General features: G+C 34.2%; 1 protein-coding gene across 2 annotated transcripts; it reads right to left on the reverse strand.

Moving 5' to 3' along the window:
• Positions 1-11,293: 11,293 nt before the first annotated feature.
• LOC125830303 (probable inactive ATP-dependent zinc metalloprotease FTSHI 2, chloroplastic) lies at positions 11,294-20,752 on the reverse strand. Of its 2 annotated transcripts, none has more exons than XM_049509505.1 (12): positions 19,309-20,752; positions 18,021-18,193; positions 17,567-17,668; positions 17,307-17,471; positions 17,018-17,158; positions 16,352-16,510; positions 15,145-15,230; positions 14,653-14,731; positions 12,291-12,413; positions 11,940-11,996; positions 11,592-11,812; positions 11,294-11,502 (listed from the first exon to the last, which is right to left on the reverse strand). In XM_049509505.1, the coding sequence occupies exons 1-11, from the start codon at positions 20,609-20,611 to the stop codon at positions 11,597-11,599; spliced, it is 2,604 nt and encodes an 867-aa protein (XP_049365462.1). In that variant the 5' UTR covers positions 20,612-20,752; the 3' UTR covers positions 11,294-11,502; positions 11,592-11,596. The 2 variants fall into 2 exon arrangements, with proteins under 2 accessions (XP_049365462.1, XP_049365461.1); XM_049509504.1 differs by having other exon boundaries at positions 11,295-11,516.
• Positions 20,753-21,011: the final 259 nt, after the last annotated feature.

Consider the following 21,011-nt stretch of genomic DNA (forward strand, 5'->3'; position numbering starts at 1 on the left):
AAAATCCAAATAACTTTTTTTACATCTTACGAAACACATTTTCTTACAAATTTCTTTCCAATAATTCTATTAAATTCATTCATAAATATACAATTACTTTATACTTTAAGAAAAAAAATACACAAACCAATCACAAAAATAAAAAAAATCACTAATATTATACATTTCACAACAGTTAACAAGTAATGATATCATCTTAAACATAGAGACGATTTACAGTTTAATAATTTTCTTTTCATTTCAATGTAATTTAAAAGCAAACACTAAACAATAATAAATACTAACCCGAAGGATCCCATCTTCCACCATGTTTAATTAGAATTGATACGTAATTGTCCATCTCAATAAAATCAATTTTTTTCAATGAAAAAAACCTTCAATTACTCGATTCTGCTAATTTTTTAAGGATGAAGAATTAAAAGAGAGAAACGTTGAAGAAAAAAAGGATATGATCTGATTTTTTATTTTATTTTAACTGATTTTGAGTGAATTAAGGATAAAAAAATATTGTTAATTTGTTTGGATCCCTTATTTCATGCTAATCATTAATTTTCTACAATAAGTTCAAATTAAATTACAGGCCACAATTTCAGTTTTTTACTTTATTATTTCTAAATCCATTTTTTTTTTAATTTTCGTTTATCTTTTTATTTATTTTTTTAGTTGTTTCCAATTAATAAAAACATTTTTTTTTTTTTTTTGTGAATTTGTTATAACCTAAATTTTTTAATGCTATAGCTTGAAAGTCTAAATCTACTGCTATAGCTTGAAAATAGTACTATAATATATGTCATATATGAAATTTACACAAGATAGAACACATGGAATGAAAAGCCCTATGGGTTCCTTAATGTCTTAGCTACTAGAAAACGTGAACCAAGCTTAGACATATCACCCAACCCATTTCCGAATTGTCGTAAACCTCACCACGCTCAGATTTTGTCTGAGACTAAACAAGTCTTAAAAAATCTCTATCCAAGAAAATTTTTGACCCAATTTTTTCACCATTAGTCTACCCATAACAACCGAAACGAATCGTTATAGGCTTTGTTACAAGCTCTAATACTGATACAGATCTGGTTCCACAAATTGGTGTAAACTTATGACAAAATTGGAACCTAGATAATTTGCAACCAATTTTTAACAATTTTTTCTTTCATGTTTTCTTGATTCATCAATTTTTAAATAATAAAAATGCCTAAAGATTTTTTTTTCCGAAGTCATAACAAATATACATGGTAGCGTGTTTTAATTTTTTTTATACATATATTTTTAAAAATATCAAAAATTATTTGAATCGTATCAATATCAAAGAGAAATCAAGATGATGAAATGATTTCGAAAAGTCTAATTTTGGTTATATTTAATAAAATAATCGAAAAATAAATATGGTAGAAATGTTATAAAATAAATCTTTTTTTATTTCTAGAGCTTTCAATCAAACCTATCATTCTCCAAAGTCTAAACTAATGACATTGTGCCACTAATAGATTGATGAGATTTTAAAGGGGACAGTGAAGAATAATCAAAAGTTGTTTTGAAAATGACAATTCAATTTTGGGTTGGATTTTAAAAATTTGAAGGAAATTGCCCATCTTGTGTAGTTAATTATCACAACCAACTATATATTATTATGTGCATATACTCCAATGGACCCATATATTGATTATCAAACAATAAAGCATATATATATGCCAATTTTTGTTTTATTGTTTTCATATAAGCCAGGTAAGTGCCAGTTCAGACTCATCTCTTTGTGTGACACTTCAAATCAACAAAAAAATCAGTATGTACGAACATGTGGACTATATTCGTTCTCGTCCTATAAAATTAGTATATGTCGGAATATTTTATTTAGATATTGGACGAAGTCTTTGTTTTTTATTGAACATCTTAACCCATAATAAAATGTTCTTATAATTAGACACTTTTATTTTTATGTAGTTAAATTAACAACATAAAATATATAATCACCTTTAATTATACAAATTTGTCTTAATAAATCATAAAAATCCTAGGCAATTTCTACTTAAGATTGATACCTATAATTAAAAAATTATGTGGTTAATTTAATTACCTAATAGATGAATGAAAATCTGCGAAGAAGTTTTTTTCCGAAATTTGAATTAGAAGTATTGTCTAATTGAAACACTTTGTTAAGAGTTGATGTTGGTTTATTAGCATTTTAATATTAATATCTTAATATATTAATTTGCTTTATTTGGAGTTACAAGAATGCTGAATGATTCAACTGTTAGTGCCTCTATTCATTGCTTCCGTTGGTGGACATTTCATTACTGCTTCTTCATTGGCAGTTAGAGAATGCACACATTGACTTTTGTCCGTTGAGTTGCACTTGCACGTTGAGGGGCATTTGTTGCCCATATTATTTTTTACTCTTTATTTCTCTATTATACCTTGTAATCTATGTAATTCCTAAGGCCATTATCTTCACTATTTACTACTCTATTTATCTTTCTATTCATTGCTAGGAAGACTTCTTCTAGTATAAATAGTGGTGGTCTTCATTTGGTTTAGATACAAGAAAATATAGAGTGCATAAGGTTTGTCAAAAAGAGAGTTCTTATTAGTTGAAGGGAGGTGTTTCTTTTGTAGAGCTTTGGACTCAACTCTTGTCCAGGGTTGTTGAGTTATACTTTGTGAAGGCTGTTGTATCCTGGAGGGGACAAGTCAAGAGGACTATTGCTGGACCAGTGAAGAACATTTGCTGCAGTGGGCTTGAATCTCCTTAAAGAGAACGAGATATTCGCGCCTCAGCCTGAAGAAATTTATTTCTTCATTATTATTTTCAATTGTAATCTTGTATTTTTTGTTATCCTGTAAGTTTTTCACTAACAATTTTAAGGAGATCCAGAATGACTACAATTGAAAAAATCGCGGATGTCAAAATGGGAGACCTTAACAAGCCATTTTAGTTCAATGGTAACCATTTCAAAAGATGGAAGGGTAAAATACTTTTCTACTTAAGTCTTCTCAATGTTTCTTATGTGTTAACTGAGAAGAATCCTAATAAAGTTGATGAACCTCCATGGATGATAATGAGCTTATTTCTCATCATGAGAAAGTGGGAAAGTACGATGGTGAAGAGGCAAAGGGCCAAGATGCACTTTTACAAACAGAAGAACAACATCACAACGAAGGTAAATTTAATTACTTCAAATAATGCTACTCCTGAAACTCACAAAAATACTTCTTTGAAGCCTAAGAAGAAAAAGTTCAAGAAAAATAATGGTAGATCTCCCAAGAAAAATAATGGTGAAAATAACCAAGCACAAAATCAACAAGTTCAAGATAAGGGACCGTGCTTTGTTTGTGACAAGAGTGGGCATATTGCTCGATTTTGTAGATTTCGGAAACGTGGTCCTAACCCTCAGGCAAACGTTACTGAAGAACCTGTTGTGGCGGTTATTACCAACATAAACATGGTTGAGAGTGTTGATGGATGGTGGGTTGATTCTGGTGCAAACCGTCATGTCTGTTATGACAAAGACTGGTTTAAAAAATATACTCATTTTGAGGAGCCCAAAACCATCATGCTTGGTGATTCTCACAAAACTCAAGTGCTTGGAACGGGAGATGTCGAATTGTGTTTTACTTCTGGAAGGGTATTAACTTTGAAAGATGTACTCTATACTCCTTCCATGAGAAAAAAATTGATGTCTAATTTTCTTCTTAATAAATCAGACTTTAAATAGATTATTGAATCTTATCAATATGTAATTGTGAAGAAGGATATTTTTGTGGGAAATTGGTATACTTGTGATGGGATGTTCAAATTGAATGTAGAAGTGAATAAAGCTTCTACTTTTGTTTATATGCTTTCTTCTACCAATTTTTGGCATGCTCATTTGTGTCATATTAATGATCGTTATGTTGGAATCATGAGTAGTTTAGGATTAATCCCAATGATTAAAAAGAATTTTGAAAAGTGTGAGGCTTGTAGTAAAGCCAAAATCACTAAAAGGCCTCATTTTCAAGTTGAAAGAAAAACCGATTTGTTTGAATTAGTTCATATGATATTTGTGAACTTGGTGGAATTTTAACTTGTGGAGGTAATAGATATTTTATCACTTTCATTGATGATTTTTCTAAGTTTACATATGTTTACTTGATGAAAAATAAAAGTGATGCTTCTGAAAATTTTAAAACTTATCTCCATGAGGTTGAAAATCAATTTGGTAGAAAAATAAAAAGAATTAGAAGTGATAGAGGCTGTGAATATGAGTCAAATGAGTTTAATTCTTTTGTTAGATCATTGGGAATAATTCATGAAACTACTCCTCCTTACTCTCCTTCATCTAATGGAGTAGCGGAAAGGAAAAATAGAACTTTGGTTGAATTGACTAATGCCATGCTTATTGAGTCACATGCACCTTTAAATTTTTGCGGTGAATCTATTTTAATTACTTGTTATGTGTTAATCGTGTGCCTCATAAAAAGTCTAAACTGACACCTTTTGAGTTGTGGAAAGGTTACAAGCCTAGTTTGGGATATCTAAGAGTTTGGGGTTGTCTAGCCTTTGTGAGGCTAATGGATCCCAAGATTACAAAATTGGGTAAGAAAGTTACTACTTGTGCTTTTCTTGGTTATGCTTCAAATAGTACAACCTATAGATTTTTTTAATTTTGAAGATAATATTGTAATAGAATCGGGTGATGTTATTTTTCATGAAAATAAATTTCCTTTTGATTCTAAAAATAGTGGGGGTCAAAGGATTGAACAAAATATTTTGTCACTACCTAGTTCTTCTACTTCTACTTTTAAAAATAAAGAAATTGATGATTTTGAGTTAAGAAGAAGTAAAAGAACTAGAGTAGAAAAAGATTTTGGTCCTGATTTTTATGTGTTTAATGTTGGAGATGACCCTCTCACTTTGAAAGAAACATTATCTTCACATGATTCTATATTTTGGAAAGAGACTGTAAATGATGAAATGGAATCACTAATTTCTAATAAAACTTGGAAGTTAGTTGATTTACCACCGGATTGTAAAACTATTGGTTGCAAATGGGTCTTAAGAAAAAAGTTGAAACCGGATGGATCTATTGATAAATACAAGGGTAGGCTAGTTGCAAAAGGTTTTAAACAACTATAAGGCCTAGAATTTTTTGATACTTTTTCACCGGTAACAAGAATTACATCCATAAAACTTTTAATTGCTATGACTGCAATTTTTGATTTGCAAATTCATCAAATGGATGTAAAAACTGCTTTTTTAAATGGAGACCTAAATGAGAAAATTTATATGGATCAACCCGAGTCTTTTGTTGAAGCAGGCCAAGAAAGAAAAGTATGTAAACTTACTAAATCCCTATATGGCTTGAAACAGGCACCTAAGCAATGTCATGAAAAATTTGATTCCTGCATGATTGAAAATGGTTTTAAAACAAATGAGTATGATAAGTGTATATATCATAAATCTTGAAATAATTCACATGTGATTATTTGCCTATATGTTGATGATTTGTTGATCTTTGACTCTAACATGAATGTTATTGATGAAGCTAAGAATATTCTTAGAAGCCATTTTGATATGAAAGATCTTAGTGAGGCAAATGTTATTCTTGGAATAAAAATAACAAGAACATGTGATGAAATTTTCTTTGACCAGTCACATTATGTTGAGAAAATTTTGAAAAAATATAACTTTCTTGATTGCAAGCATGTTGCAACTCCTTTTGATTCAAGTGTTCACTTATTTCCTGTTTAAAGTGAAAATGATGTAATAAATCAAAAGGAATATGCTAGCATAATCAGAAGTTTGAGGTATGTGACAGATTGCACTAGGCCTGATATTGCATATGCAATAGGAGTACTTAGCAGGTTTACTAGCAAGCCAGGTAATGAACATTGACATGTTATAACAAGAGTTATGAGATATTTAATTGGAACAAAAAATTGTGGTTTGTTCTATAAAAAATATCCTGCTGTACTTGAAGACTTTTTTGATGCAGATTGGAACACTTTATCAGGTGATTCATGTTCTACCACTGGTTATGTCTTTACTTTAGGTGGCGGTGCTGTTTGTTGGAGATCAAAAATGCAAACTATAATTGCTAACTCTACCATGGAGGCTGAACTAATTGCTTTAGCTTCAGCTAGTGAGGAAGCAAATTGGTTAAGAGATTTATTGTTTCAAATACCTTATTTTGAAAAATCAATTCCTCCTATTTTAATTCATTGTGATAGCACCGTTGCGATTGGTATAGTTCAAAACCATTATTACAACGGTAAATCCAGACCTATAAAGAGGAAACATAGTAATGTAAGATCGTATTTGACAAATGGTACCATTAATGTTGATTATGTCAAATCTTGTGATAATCTTGCAGATCCTCTTACTAAGGCCTTAACAAGAGAAAAGGTCTGGAGCACATCGAGGGGGATGAGATTGAAACCTATAAATCCTTGAGTCATATATGAGGAAATCCAACCTGGGGACTAGAGATCCTATAACCAGGTTCAAAGGGAAAAACTAATCATATGATGACTTGTTGTGAAAAATGCACTATCTTTTTATTCCTTCCCTATGATGTGAGTGCATTGTTTTCTGTAGTTTGTGAAGGTTGAGTTGATAAAACTCTTAATAAATATCTGTAGCCCGTATGGGTGGAGTGTTAAGATTACAGGAGCACTCTCGACAGATTTCACCTATGTGATGTGTGGAAGTAGGTCGCTTCCTATGAGAATTGAGCTTATTCTCAAAAGCATTCATGAAACCGGGATAGCACATGGCCATAACGTGCTGGCTTTAAAGCTCATATCAACACCTTGATTATTATGTGTGAGCAGTGATATTTTATTTCCCTTAAGCAGTCATAGTTCAAGTCTGAGACCACTATGACTCTGGAGTAAAAATTATTATTTCACTAAGTGGAGGTTCAATGTAGAGCACACCTTCATTATGCATAGTAATCTTCCTTCAGTTGATAGACTCTCTTAATTAATATTAAAATGAGTTGGGGATTGTTGGTTTATTAGCATTTTAATATTAATATCTTAATATATTAATTTGCTTTATTTGGAGTTACAAGAATGCTGAATGATTCAGCAGTTAGTGCCTCTATTCATTGCTGCCGTTGGTGGACATTTCTTTACTGCTTCTTCATTGGCAGTTAGAGAATGCACACATTGACTTTTGTCCGTTGAGTTTCACTTGCATGTTGAGGGGCATTTGTTGCCCACATTATTTTTTACTCTTTATTTCTCCATTACACCTTGTAACCTATGTAATTCCTAAGGCCATTATCTTCACTATTTACTACTCTATTTATCTTTCTATTCATTGCTACGAAGACTTCTTCTAGTATAAATAGTGATGGTCTTCATTTGGTTTAGATACAAGAGAATATAGAGTGCACAATGTTTGTCAAAAAGAGAGTTCTTATAATTTAGTTGAAGGGAGGTGTTTCATTTGTGGAGCTTTGGACTCAACTCTTGTCCAGAGTTGTTGAGTTATACTTTGTGAAGGTTGTTGTATCCTGGAGGGGACAAGTTAAGAAGACTACTGTTGGATCAGTGAAGAACATTTGTTGCAGTGGGCTTGAATCTCCTTAAAGAGAGCGAGATATCCGCGCCTCAACCTGAAGAGATTTATTTCTTCATTTTTAGTTTCAATTGTAATCTTGTATTTTTTGTTATCTTGTAAGTTTTTCACTAACAGTTGAGATGTTCAATTGAAACATGACTTAGTTTTAATGTCAAATTTAAGAAACCAATTATATATTAAGCCTAAAATTTAATTTAAAAAAATACTTATTTTAAAACAATATCCAAGTGTTGTTTTGAAGTTGTATACTAAATCTTTGGACAAAGGGGGACCTAATTAGCTTGCTTTGCACAGTTAATTTTACATCACTCAACGAGTCCACAAGAATGTTTGTCGTGACATCTCAACAAATTGATAAGTTTAAGACACAACAAATTGATAAGTTTAAGACACAACAAATTGAGACGGATTCATATTTTGGTCTATTATTATATTGCAATAATTCTCTTCCATGTCTGCCGTGGACAGATTATAAACGCTTACGTTAGTTACGTACAAAATAGTCGGCAAGATCGATCAGGCAAACAAATTTCTCTTTTATACATGACACGAGATTATTACCTCTTCTTCTATTATTTTCGGTTGGTCAAAATTTTTGTATTTCTTTTAGTACTTTCGATTGGTTAAATTTCTTTTAATTATTTTTTTAGGAGTTAAGTTATTTATAAATGAGGAAAATAACTTCTAATAAAAGTACAGAAAATAAGTTTTAGAAGTGAAATCCCACATTAATTGTGTTCTCCAATATACCTCACCCTATCCACCTCAATTCCTACCTTTCATAGTATTTATCTAGATTATATAAAAATATTTTAAAGATAATATATATTTGCTTACATACCAAACACACACACAAAAAACGTAAGAAATTTACTTATTTTCTTACAAATTTCTTTTTCAAGAGAACACTTTCCTTTACACTGAACAGACCCTAATTAGTCAACCCATTTCGAAAAGATAAATGCTAATTAGGACAAATATTCTTATATACAATTGAGATGAATGTGTGGGCATACTAGGAGCGATAAGATTAGGAATGGGCTTATCCAGGAGAAGGTAGGAGCGGTCTCTGTGACGGACAAGATGAGAGAAGTGAGGCTGAGAGAGTTTGGGCATATGCAAAGGAGGTGCTTTGATGCCCTAGTGCGGAGGTGCAAGAGGCTGGTTGTTGGGAGTACTCGGAGGGGTAGAGATAGGCCGAAGAAGTATTCGGGAGAGTTGATTAGACAAGACATGACACAACTTCATATTACCGAGGACATGATTCTATATAGGAAGGAGTGAGAGTCGCGTACTAGGGTAGAAGATTAGTAGGGGTGAAGTGTTGTCTTGCCGTGGCGTAGGTTTAGGCTTGTTAGTACCTAACGTAGTACTAGTTGTACTCTTATAATTCTTTTCTTATGTTTCGATTATCACACTATTTTGTTGTTGTTATTATTTCTATATTTCTTGTAGAATTTACACTATCTTTCTTATTAGCAAATATTCTTTCTTAATTATTTACTTCTTCTTTTACTTGGGTTCCATGCACTTGAACATAGGGTCTTTTGGAAACAACCCTCTCTACCTTCTCAAAACAGTGATAAGGTCTGCGTACACTTTATCTTTTCAGATCTCAATTAATAAAATTTAACTGAATATGCTATTGTTATTACTGCAACACTTCAACTTTAAGAGATGCGTAATATGGAACAAATTAAATTGATAGAAACTTAGAAGATACGTACTAATATAGAACAAAATGAATTGATTTTTTCTTATCGGATGTCCCTGAAGGGACACATTGAGTTGATGAGGTGGTATAAAATTGGTCAGCACCCAGTATTATATATCATCTGTCAGTGGTCAAATCAAAAGTATTTAGTATATTGACGTTGAGTTAACTAGGGGTGGGCATAAATACCGAAAATCGAATCAAACCGAATTAATTTGGTAATTTGGTTTCGGTATTTCAGTTTTCGGTTCGGTATTTGGTATATGGTTTTGCATTTTTTGGTATTTCGGTTCGGTTTTTGATATGTAATTTTTGTGTAATTCGATATTTCGGTTTAGCGAAATATATTAAATTATAATATATATTAATATTATATTAATTATTGATATTTAAAAATAAATATTATAATTTAAAATTTAAAATAAAAGTTTGTCTTTTCAAACTTTTCAACTTTACAAACCCACTTCCCAAAAGGCAAAAATTACCGTTCCCACTTTCCATGTCTAGTCGTCTACAGACTATAGTAGCGTCGACCGTTCTGGCGACCAGCAGCACGCAGCAGCTGCCAATCGACCAGCAAGCAACCATAGCACAACAACGACCGGTAAATTTCAATGTTATAACAAGGCTAAATTTCAATGTTAATGACAATTTATTATTTTGAATCATAGAATAATTTGAAAAATAGAGTAAAATAAGCAAAAAGAAATAAACAAAAAAATTACAAAATTTTAAAAAGCCCACTAAGCAGGCCCATAACAAAAAATCGAACCGAAATAACAAAAACCGAACCGAAATAATAAAAACCGAACCGAATTATTTCGGTTCGGTGTTCGGTACACGTTGTACAAGAACCGAAAACCGAAAAAACCGGAAAAAAAAAAAGCGAAACCGAACCGAAATACCGAATACCCAACCCTTGAGTTAACTAATGAAATAGTGACCAACAACGATTGGGTGGAGTGATAAGTATTTTTTCATCTTTAACCATAGATTTCGGATTTGAATACCCCTAAATATGAAGTTGTCTTTATAAGGGAGCATTTTACTCCCTAATATAAGACTTTCTGCCAAAAATTTAAATTTAGTTGAACTCCAATTTGAATATCAAACATTGAATGAGAAACCAACCAGAAACAAAACTCATGAAATCGTGGTTTCATTTTTATTTTCCCACAAGACTAGTCTCTGATTAGATGCTTAATATTATATGTTGGTAATTAATAATAACAATGAGGGTTCCTCTAGCCGATAGGTTAATGAAAGGTATATAAAAGATAAATTGTAAATAATATATACGACCAAATTTAAACCTTTTTCCATCTATAATTCCACATAAGAGAGTAATCAAATCTTTTTCTGTTCAATGTGCTGCTTGTCTAAACTATGCATTGTAATCCTATATAGAATAGAAGATCAGAAAGAATGCATTGGATGGATGCCCAGGTATTGAAAAGGTTCACTAAATTTACAATCCATTACAAATGTTATTTTAAGGTAAAACATAAGAGATTGGTACATAAAACACTTGAGAACTTGTAGGATCATTTTCATCTATTTAAAGTAAGATCTTTTCTTTTTATTCAAATTAGTAAAAACTATAATTTGGGCCTTTATTTTTTTTTATATTTAATATTAATACTTCAAAGGTAAGAATGAACTATAATTTAGGACAAACAAAATTAACCTATGGTGCTAGCATTTCCATAGTTAAAATAACGATGATGTCCAAACCAACTAACACGTGCCTCTATTGTTCAATTTAATACATGCTACTTCCAACTAAGACAAGTACCTGTTAAATTTGCCCACCAAGGCTTAAGTACATTTTTAGATTGTCAACTGGAAACACTGCTATTTGGAGTCTTGTAGAGTAGATTTTAATGAGAATATTATGCAGCATTAGCATAAATAATATGTGTGACCTATACATATCCTTTCTGTTGTGCAATCTATACCAAAATGGAATAGGGAAAACCAGTTAAATGACCAAAAAAAAAAGAGTTCACTGCATTCGGTACACATTTATAGCTTCATAGATCCGAGATCATTATTCGTGCTTGAAGCTTCAAAATCCATTCAGAGAGCTCTTGCAATCTCTGCTCTATCCAATCTAAGGTAGCAGAATTCTGCTTCAACAATTGTACCACTTCAATAGGATCTTCAAGACAAAATTAGATCCAAGGAAGTCATACCCTGCAAAGTAGACTCCAGTTCCCTTCGCACCAACAACTGAAGGAGGTAAGCATGATTATAAGAGCACAGCAGATCATGGTTACGTAATGATCACGTCACAATCCCAAACACCTTGATCAATTGCGTCCTTGAGAAATAATTTCCTTCTGCTTTGTGAGCGTATCCTGGAACTCCAAGCGTTTAGCAGACCTGAGATCAACTACACTGGGAGGCATTGGTTGAAGGGACCCATGTAGCTCAACTAGTTTAAAGAATCCCTCCTTAGTAAGACTTTTTTTCTCAACTAGTATATCGACAACTGCATCCATAAGGTTTCGGTTTTGATGAAGGATCTGTACAGTCATTTCAAGATTGAATTAGTGAAAACCTAAGTAGCATGCAATTTCATCACTCACACTATCTTCACTTTTCTTTCCGCTCAGACCAGGGGTAGAGAGGAGACATGATTTCTAATGATACCTCTTTTGCACGATCATAGCACATATGTAAGATGCGAAGTGCCTCGGAATCAATGTCCTGACAAGCAAAATATATTTTGGAATTCAGGTGGCACGCAAGACACATCAATGTAGAAAATATGGATGGACTGAATTACCAAGGAGAGTGCAACCCAAAAGAAAAGAGACGGGATCTTTTTTTAATTTTAGAAGCATATTTGAAACTCTAGCAGCAGCATACCAATGAAACATTCGTACTTCTGGAAGAGGGAAAGATACACTTCTGCTAAAAATTACCTTTGAAACCTTGATGAATGGGGAAGGAGAAATAGTTAAATAACTAAAGTGAGGGGTGAAGATAGTGAAATCTTACATTTATCCTATCTGCAACCCAGAAGTCAGACAAACCATAATGTTTATCAGACAGACCACCAAGAACAAAAGTCCGAGCCGCTGACCTCGCATTATCTGCAGTCTCAGCCCATATTGTACTGAACTGAAATATTTTATATGTATTAGTGACGAATTGTTGTCCAAATGGACTTTATGTCATCAAAAAGCATATTAACTTCCTAGGTTACAGTTTGATACAAACAATATGTTCACTGCTATTATTCAAGGTGCTGGATAAGATATTATGGTAACTCTCGAGTCTTGACTAGGAAAGGGTAAGGGTAGGGGTAGGAATAGAGATCCAAATAACTAATGCATGGAAGCTTCTAGAAGAATGTATAGAAAAGTCGCGTGTTTAACAATGTACACAGTAAGTACACACAAAGGAACGCCTGCGGCCTGCCCATACATTTACATAGGCAGGTCTTATACTTCATATGTTAATCTGGTGTATTTGGTTAGAGAGGAACAGAGATGTTCTGATGGAGAGTCAACTGCTTTAGGCATTTTGAAGACTAGGTGTATTGCAAATTTGTTTAGTTGGTCCAACTTGTATCCTGCTATTAATGCAGAACTTCAGGACTTTATTAACTCACCAGTTCTGGCTTTAGATAGTTTGTATAGTTAGCCATAGATTTTCCATATCTTATAATTCTAGCATCTTCTTGATGCTGTTATTTATCTCCCGCGTCTCTGATGCTAGTAAGAGACATTAGTTGTAAAATAACTAATGCATGGAAACTTCTGATTTCTGAAAGGATGTATAGAAGTCACGTGTAAACATTATACACAGTAAGTATGCGAAGGAATATCTGCCCGTACATTTATATAGACAGTCTTATAATTCATATGTTAATCTCACACGTTTCTGGTGCTAGCAAGAGACATTTAGCAGCTGTTCAGAAGTCTTTTCCATATACAGTATCCTCAGAGGTTTTCAAAGCTGAAATGAAGAGTAAAAATCCTCTGGATGACATGTTTAAATTAGTAAAGATGATTCACATATGCTCCTATGTATTCAAAATAAGAGGAGGAAAATAAATAGCCAATCTTATCCTAATATAACTACTTTTTTATGCATAATAACACCAAGTAGTTGGAACTTGAATAAATAAATGGCAAATGACACATACCTTCTCAAAAAAAAAAAAAAGGCCAAGTGAAACATTTCATGTACAATAGGACAAGTTGACACCCAGAATGCCAGAATGAACAGGTAACTGCACTCAGTCGGTGGGTACTTGGGACAAGTGGCATATGTGCATTACATTTGGGTGTGAGACTCAAATTCCAAAGCAGCATGTTCCATAATAATATCACAAAGCTACCTCAGGTTCAAATAAGTTGCGTGAAACAGGTCTATTGTTAGATTAGTATATATATCAAAATTTCTATTAAGAAAGTGGCACTGCTTATGGTGGTTTTCAGTTAGACTTCGGGCCGGGGGGGGGGGGGGACTAGGTTCTCCATCAGTGGGGAATGAGAAGATAAGAAGCATGCTTTTCCTTTCACTTTAAGAGCTACGATTAGAACCTAATGAGGATGGTTGTAATTGGTCTGAATAGAGCAGAATAAATAACAAAGGATTCATATCGAACCAACTAATCTTTTGATTTAGGTGTAACTGATTGATTTGGTGAAGATGGTTATGAATTAGTTCTTCACTTTTTGAGAAAATGCAAATTTTTGGATGAGAATTTTTGCTGAGAACACCATATTACTTATTTTCACCACTAAGGGTTGCGGTCGGATAAATAAGGATGCCCTGGGAAATGTTAATGTATCCTGGAAATAATTTGGAAACAACCCACTGAACCACCTTCTATTATTTTTGCTCCTCTTCTTTATTAAAATACTACCTTGAAGGCTTAAACTACAAATGTATCTTTAGGTCCTAATTTCATACAAAAAGGGATGTAATATAATGTCTCATTGATCATTTAAATACTCAAGTGACATTTAAAAAGTCTCTCCAAATATGCAGAAGAAATGTTCACCCAGTAATCAAGCTATGAGAATACTGTAGCATACTGTCAAATTAACATCTGAAGTCTGACTCCTGATTTAATTGGGCCAATTACATAGTTTATCAATAAATTTATTCCAAAACTACATGTAATGTCCCTTGTGCATATTTATGTTTGTATGTCTATTTCATGTTGGACACGAGATATGTGTCTCTGTCCAAATGGCTATGGATTTGCTTCATGATACCTATTAGGCTATATTTCAAAATAATCTTTTAAGACTCCAACAAAAGCAGCATGGATCCCTTTCAAGCTATTTAAACGGTAGGTGACAAATGATGCAAAACTAAAATTTAAAGTTTCTGCATATCTCACCTGGTGCTCTCCATACCAGAGTTCATCAGCAGCACGTGGTGCTATCTGAACAGTGATGTGATCCAAGAGCGACTGCCGGCTGCATTAAAATGAAGCATCAAAAGTTACAGATGCATATAATCTGGAATTTTTTTCTTTGACATCTGACGTTAGTGGCTCGAAAAGCAAGAGGTGGTCGTGTTTTCCAAATTGCTTATATGGGAAGTAAGTTACCAGTTTCAAAAAAAAAAAAAAAAAAAAAATTGCTTATATGGGAAGTAAACCAACAGACAGTGAGGTATTTCAAAAGGCAAATACTTCTTTCTCTGTGGTGTTTACACATATATTTCCTCATACCGCTTGAGGAAATACATGAGTAGAAGTTTGAAATACCCTCACTTATTAGTACCATTACATATACACTAGCATATCTTGTTGCATTAGATTTCCAATACTTTAGTTTTAAAAGAATAAAGAAAGATAAGTGTAATATGAAGGGAATAGAAGCCGTGCCTCAACATTCCTTCCTTAAATTTGACGTGATCCATTTTCATCCGCACATAACCCAGATCTCTTCCAGCCCTTGGAGCAATAGTGAGCTTCTCAAAAAGAAACATTAAAAAAAAATCATAAAAAGGCACTTTGAAAAAAGTTCATGCTGTATTACTAAGTAACAATGGGTTTAACTAAATCATCAATTGTAATGATGCTGATAACACCTTTTTTAGGAAGTATGAAAATAAGAACTCAATGCACTTTGGAAGAAAAGAAAAAGATACTTGCATTAACAAATGGCACGAGTCTTTTTTCCCTATATTGTCAAGCAAAAGGCATGAGAAATCAGAATTCAGGAAGAAGGACAAACACTGATTGCTCTTTCATCAAATTTCTCCTAACCAATCCAAGTTCTATTTCCTACCCGTACCAACTGCCAGTCCACTCCAAAGCTCCTTTATAACAAGTCATATTCTATTAAATGTGTACAGCATACTTTGTTTAATACATGGTTAAATTACATCTAGATCTACATAAAAAAACATGAGAAATCAGAAGTCAGGATGGACATACACTGATTGATCTTTCATCAAGTCTCTACTTTTTCCTAACTGACCAAATTCCACTCTAACAAGTCGTATTCTACCAGACAGGTATTGCTTCCCTTTAACACATGGTTAACTCAGATTGAGATTTTAGTAATTAATCTAAATTATAGAACTAGTATCCATGTATATTGTATAGGGAAAAAGTATCATAAATTTAACATTTGAGCATGATTGCTACTACTTCGTCAAACTTTCAAACAGGTAACTACTGTGTGCAAGATGATAGCAATCACACATTGCACTTTTCTCATGATTTTTAATATCTAAACGATAAACATAACACCAAAACTTGCTAATTTTTGACAAGGTAATATCATGACATGATACGCCACCAACACTGAATAATTAGGAAATAAGCCAAAAATTTGTACAGGTTCCCTAGGAGTTATCCTAAGACAAAAATTCAAGTGGTACAACAGATATGATGCAAGCATCTGTTAGAAACAAAATGCATATTTGGGTACTATTGGAAAGTGAACCGAGTGAAAAGCAAAGAAGTAGGGTAAACATCAACATGATTGCCTAACTCAATAAAGATGCTTCACCAAACTGTCATACCATAAAACAACAATGACAAAGCAGACAGTAACAAAATAGAGAAGAGTAAAAAGCATTACAAACTCAATATTTCTAAGATCTGGGAAGTTCACTGCCACCACAGCCATTGCTGCTTCATTAATAGCCACTTGCTTCCACATCTCAGGGCTTCTCTCCTTCCGGTCAAGCATTCCTCGTTCTTCAATTTGTGCAGCTTGTATCAAGTCATCAGTTGTAATCTGCGAAGTCCAAACTCTAAGGTTATACAAACTTAACCGAGTCTGGTAGCAGAAGAGCACATAATGGAGAAGTGAACTGTAGGTCTGGAAGACCCGTTTTAGGTAAGTATTTGGCAAAGTGAACTTCAGTGATGGATGGAGACCAGAATTTCATCTCTGTCATGATAAATCCAGAAGAAAAATTCCAGCATACATTTTTTTTTCCTGGGGGAATGAGGTCTCTCAACAATGATATTTGAATTACATTTTGAGGCCATTAAGCAACATTAACCCACCCACTTCTCCGCCTAAAAAGGGCATCATATTGGAAGCAACAATGAAGAAAGTTTTTCTTATGTCGCATCTGTAATAAATAAGAGCTCAGATTTAGAAGACCTAACGCTTCTTAAAGACTACGCCAAAAAGTCTACCTGTACAGTCAATAACAAGTTAACAACTATCGACATATATTGCTTAATTACAAGGTTAGAATTTTTTTTTGACCCAGACTAAACCAAAAGCTATTACCTCAGTTCTTGCATCACGCATCATATTAATAGCAGCGACCTCAACAATGTTGGCCAACTCTGCACCAACCATTCCATCAGTCATACTGGCAACAGCCATATAGTCCACATCAGGAGCCATAGGCTTCTTACGAGCGTGCACCTAATCCAAGGAAATGAGATGTAAGAAGCAAAAGTATATAACAAGCTTACTAAGATGTTATATATCCCCATGAAAAGAGCTTTAAGATGTTGTACATCCCCAAAGTGATTAAGCTTTTCAACAGACAAATTACACATGCAACTTGCACCTTAAGAATTTCAATTCGTCCAATTAGACCAGGTTTTGGGATGTATATCTTCCGATCAAACCGCCCTGGTCGAACAAGTGCTGGGTCCAATATGTCTGGTCTATTTGTAGAAGCAATAGTGATGACTTCACCTTTGCCTTCAAAACCATCCAAGCATACAAGAAGCTGGAGAAAAAAGGGGAACATTCTAAATTAATGTAGCCTGAGATCTCAACAAGATGAAGTGACAGTTTCTCATAAGTGCAAAATGCCAAGGGAACCTGATTCAAAGTCGCATCACGTTCTTGTCCACCTGAACCCTTGATCAAACCACGTTCTCTGCCAACTGCATCCAACTCATCGATGAACACCACTGATGGCGCCTATGCAAAACCACAAAATAATGCTCATATCTTGTTGAGACTTTATAAGTTACATATAAAACCACTCTAAATAAAAGCAAAAATGGCTTGACAAGATTCAGAAACAAGAATATGAAGCAGCCCACTCAACAACAGAGAATCAAGCAATCAACTACTACTCAACACCAAACTAGCTGGGGTTTGCAATATGAAAAGACAACAGCAAACAGTTCATTCAGAATAGGAGGGAAATGGCAGAATCTTAATTCACAGCATAGGTGGAAAAAGAGTAGCCAACTATAACGCCAAGCATTTATAAGCAAATGACTCTGAACGATGGTGTGGATAGTAGAGAGATAGAAAATTAACTTACATTCTCCCTCGCCTCTTGGTAGAGAGCTCGAACACGGGAAGCCCCAACACCAACATATATCTCAACGAACTGAGACGCAGAAATGGAGAAGAAGTTCACCCCTGCCTCACCAGCCACCGCCTTTGCTAACAAAGTCTTCCCCACTCCAGGTGGACCACAAAGCAGTATCCCCCCTGAAAGATTTTCTCAATAGATACGTGATGGTATAAGACAAGAATAAAGCGTACCAAGCTAATGTGCCAAACAAGGAGACAAAAAAGCTGAGAGAATCACTGGAAAAGTGAAACAGGAAGGTGCAAAAGAGTTACCAGGTACCTGCACTAGTGAGACATAGCGGTACCTGGTGGAATAGTCGAGGTGCACGCAAGAGGACCCATATACCACAATTATTTTTAAAAAAAAAGGAAAAAGAAAAATCAAACAGGTGCATCGTAAATCTTACGGGCACACTAAGTTGTCATTATTTGAGAAGTGAAATGTCACAGGAAAGAACTGGGAAAAATATGATAATTGCAGGGAAATAGCTTTAAAAAATACAAAAGCAGCAAAGTCCACACTGGCAAAGCTATTCATATAAACTGATGTAATTAATAACAACAAGAATCAGTAATCAAAAACTTTGAGGGAGAGAGACAGACAGACAGAGAGGTTCATTCAATTAAAGTTACAGAAGTAGATATCAAACATCTTATGTTATATTTAAGTCAGAGAGAGTACTATTCTTGCATGTGGTTACATTAACAAACCATGGGAAGTGAAATGCAAGAAAATGTTAATAACCAGAGAAAGAGGTATTCATCTTATCATAAAAGGTGTGCAAATACATTTCGCACTATAAATGTTACTCATAGACGTGATATTTGTTGTTGTTATTGTTATCAGGGGTTATAGAGATAGGAAGTGTCTACAGCCAAAGGACAGAACAGTACTAAACCTTTCTGGAAAAGAAAGAGTCATAGGTGACCTAGCTAGTAATGGATTAAAGAACCTTGGACCTGATAATGCTGGAAAATCACAGTGGAAGAAGCCTATAGCTTTGTGTCAATTCAATCCACTTAAACACGCGATTTTATAAGGAAATGACAGTATTGCGGCTAGTGCAGGAATATATAGTACCTAGAACAAATAACTAACAAGTCTAGAGCAAATGATATGGCTTAATTCATGCAGATCGGAAATAGAAAGAGAAGGACTTCCTGCTTAAAGAAAATATGGATCAAACAACAAACTCAAGTAGGAACCTACATTCAAGAAGACCCCTACAAATTACTATCTGCATATATCTAACCTGGTATTTTGACTCCTCGCCTGCGATACATCTCCCCGTGGGTGAAGAACTTAACAATTTCCTCTAGCTCCTCCCTAATTTTTCCAAGCCCAGCAACATCAGAGAACTTAACATCAATACCTCTCTCTAAATACTGGGGAAGTTTCGTATTGCGTGCTCTTCGAACACGAGCACCTGACTTCATGAACTGCATAGCCATCTTCATATAAGGATTTTCCTCTCCTTTCCTTCCTTCTTCTTCGTCGTCATCAACACCCTCAATCCCTTCCATTTCCCTCTCCAATTCCCTCAGCTTCTTTTTTTCCTCAGCATCTGCTTTCTCTATCTTCAACCTGTCGTCATAATCCTTTTTCTGCCTCCTATAGCTAAATACAACAGTTCTATAAAATATGTAGAAGAAAACCAAACCAAGAGCAGTGGAAACATTTGAATCACTAGCCAAGCTTTCCCACACCATTGCCATATCGTGAGAACTTCTACTCGCTTGACGCAAGGACTCCTCATACCTCATTCTCTTCAACTCTCTTTTTCTTTTACTCGCTTCCATTTTCTTCTGCATTTTCATTGCCTTCTCCATCCTCTCCCTCTCGTTCCGTATCTTCGCCAACTCCTGATTTTGCCTTCTCTTCAATTCTTCCCTCATCCTCTTCAACTCCAACGCCTTTTTCGACTGTGGCTTGGCCTTCATAAAAGAAAACAACCAAGCAGGAATATTTGACAAGAACCCCAAATAAGGTGAAGGAAGCTCAGGTTTTTTCAATGGTGGAGTATAAGCATTCATACAAAGTCCATCAACTTTTAACTCATCCCATTCAGCCCAAAATCTTGGATCACTCTCAACAGAAGGTAAAACAATTCTTACAACCTTAGAATCCTCTAGAACAGCTAACACTACCTCAGGCCGTTGCTTTAACCCTACATTAGGTGGCTTAATTATATGCTTAAGTTTCCCTTCCCTTTTCAAATCCAATATTTCTGTATAAGGTAACCTATTGCTCACAGTTGGAAGACCTTGTGACCATTTTTTCAACTCTTGTGGCGTTAAAGCTTCTAACTTTTTCCTCTTTTCAGACACTTTTGCTGCATTTGCGGGTCGTACAAGTGAAGCTGATATTACAGTGAGTGTAACAGAAAGATTAAGTAAACCCAATTGATTTATCCTAATTTTCTTGTCTTCTTCAGTTCTGGGTTTGTGAGAATTGCAGGAAATGATTACCGGAATTGTATTTTTCCGATAATGGGGTTTGTTTTTTGAGGGGAAAGAAGGCAAAAATGGAGAATTGAGAATGGAATTACAGGCCATTTGAATAATAAAAGGTTGAGGGTGATTACATTGTAGAGCTAAGCAAAAAAAAGTTGGAATTTGAAATTGAGACACCTCTTAGGAATTTTATCAAACAGCTTCAGGATGAGAATTTTGGGTCAGCTTTCGTTGAATTAACCGCAATTATCCAGAAATATACACCAATGAATGTCTGCAAAACAGGCTCAAGTTTATGAATGAAGAGTGAAGAGAAGAAGAAGAAGAAGATGACGACGACGACACCGAGTAGATATGGTGGCGGGTCGCCTGCAATAGAACCAACGAAGTTAGCAAGGCACCAATGGCCCAATAATAAAGTTGATTTTTTTAAATAAAAATGACTAACATTTTGAAGTAATTAGAGATTTATAGTTATAATTTGGATATTTATCATTCGAGA

This window comes from Solanum verrucosum, unplaced genomic scaffold, assembly GCF_900185275.1.
Source record: "Solanum verrucosum unplaced genomic scaffold, falcon-dt-bn FXZP01000228.1, whole genome shotgun sequence".
NCBI classification, from domain to species: Eukaryota; Viridiplantae; Streptophyta; class Magnoliopsida; order Solanales; family Solanaceae; genus Solanum; species Solanum verrucosum.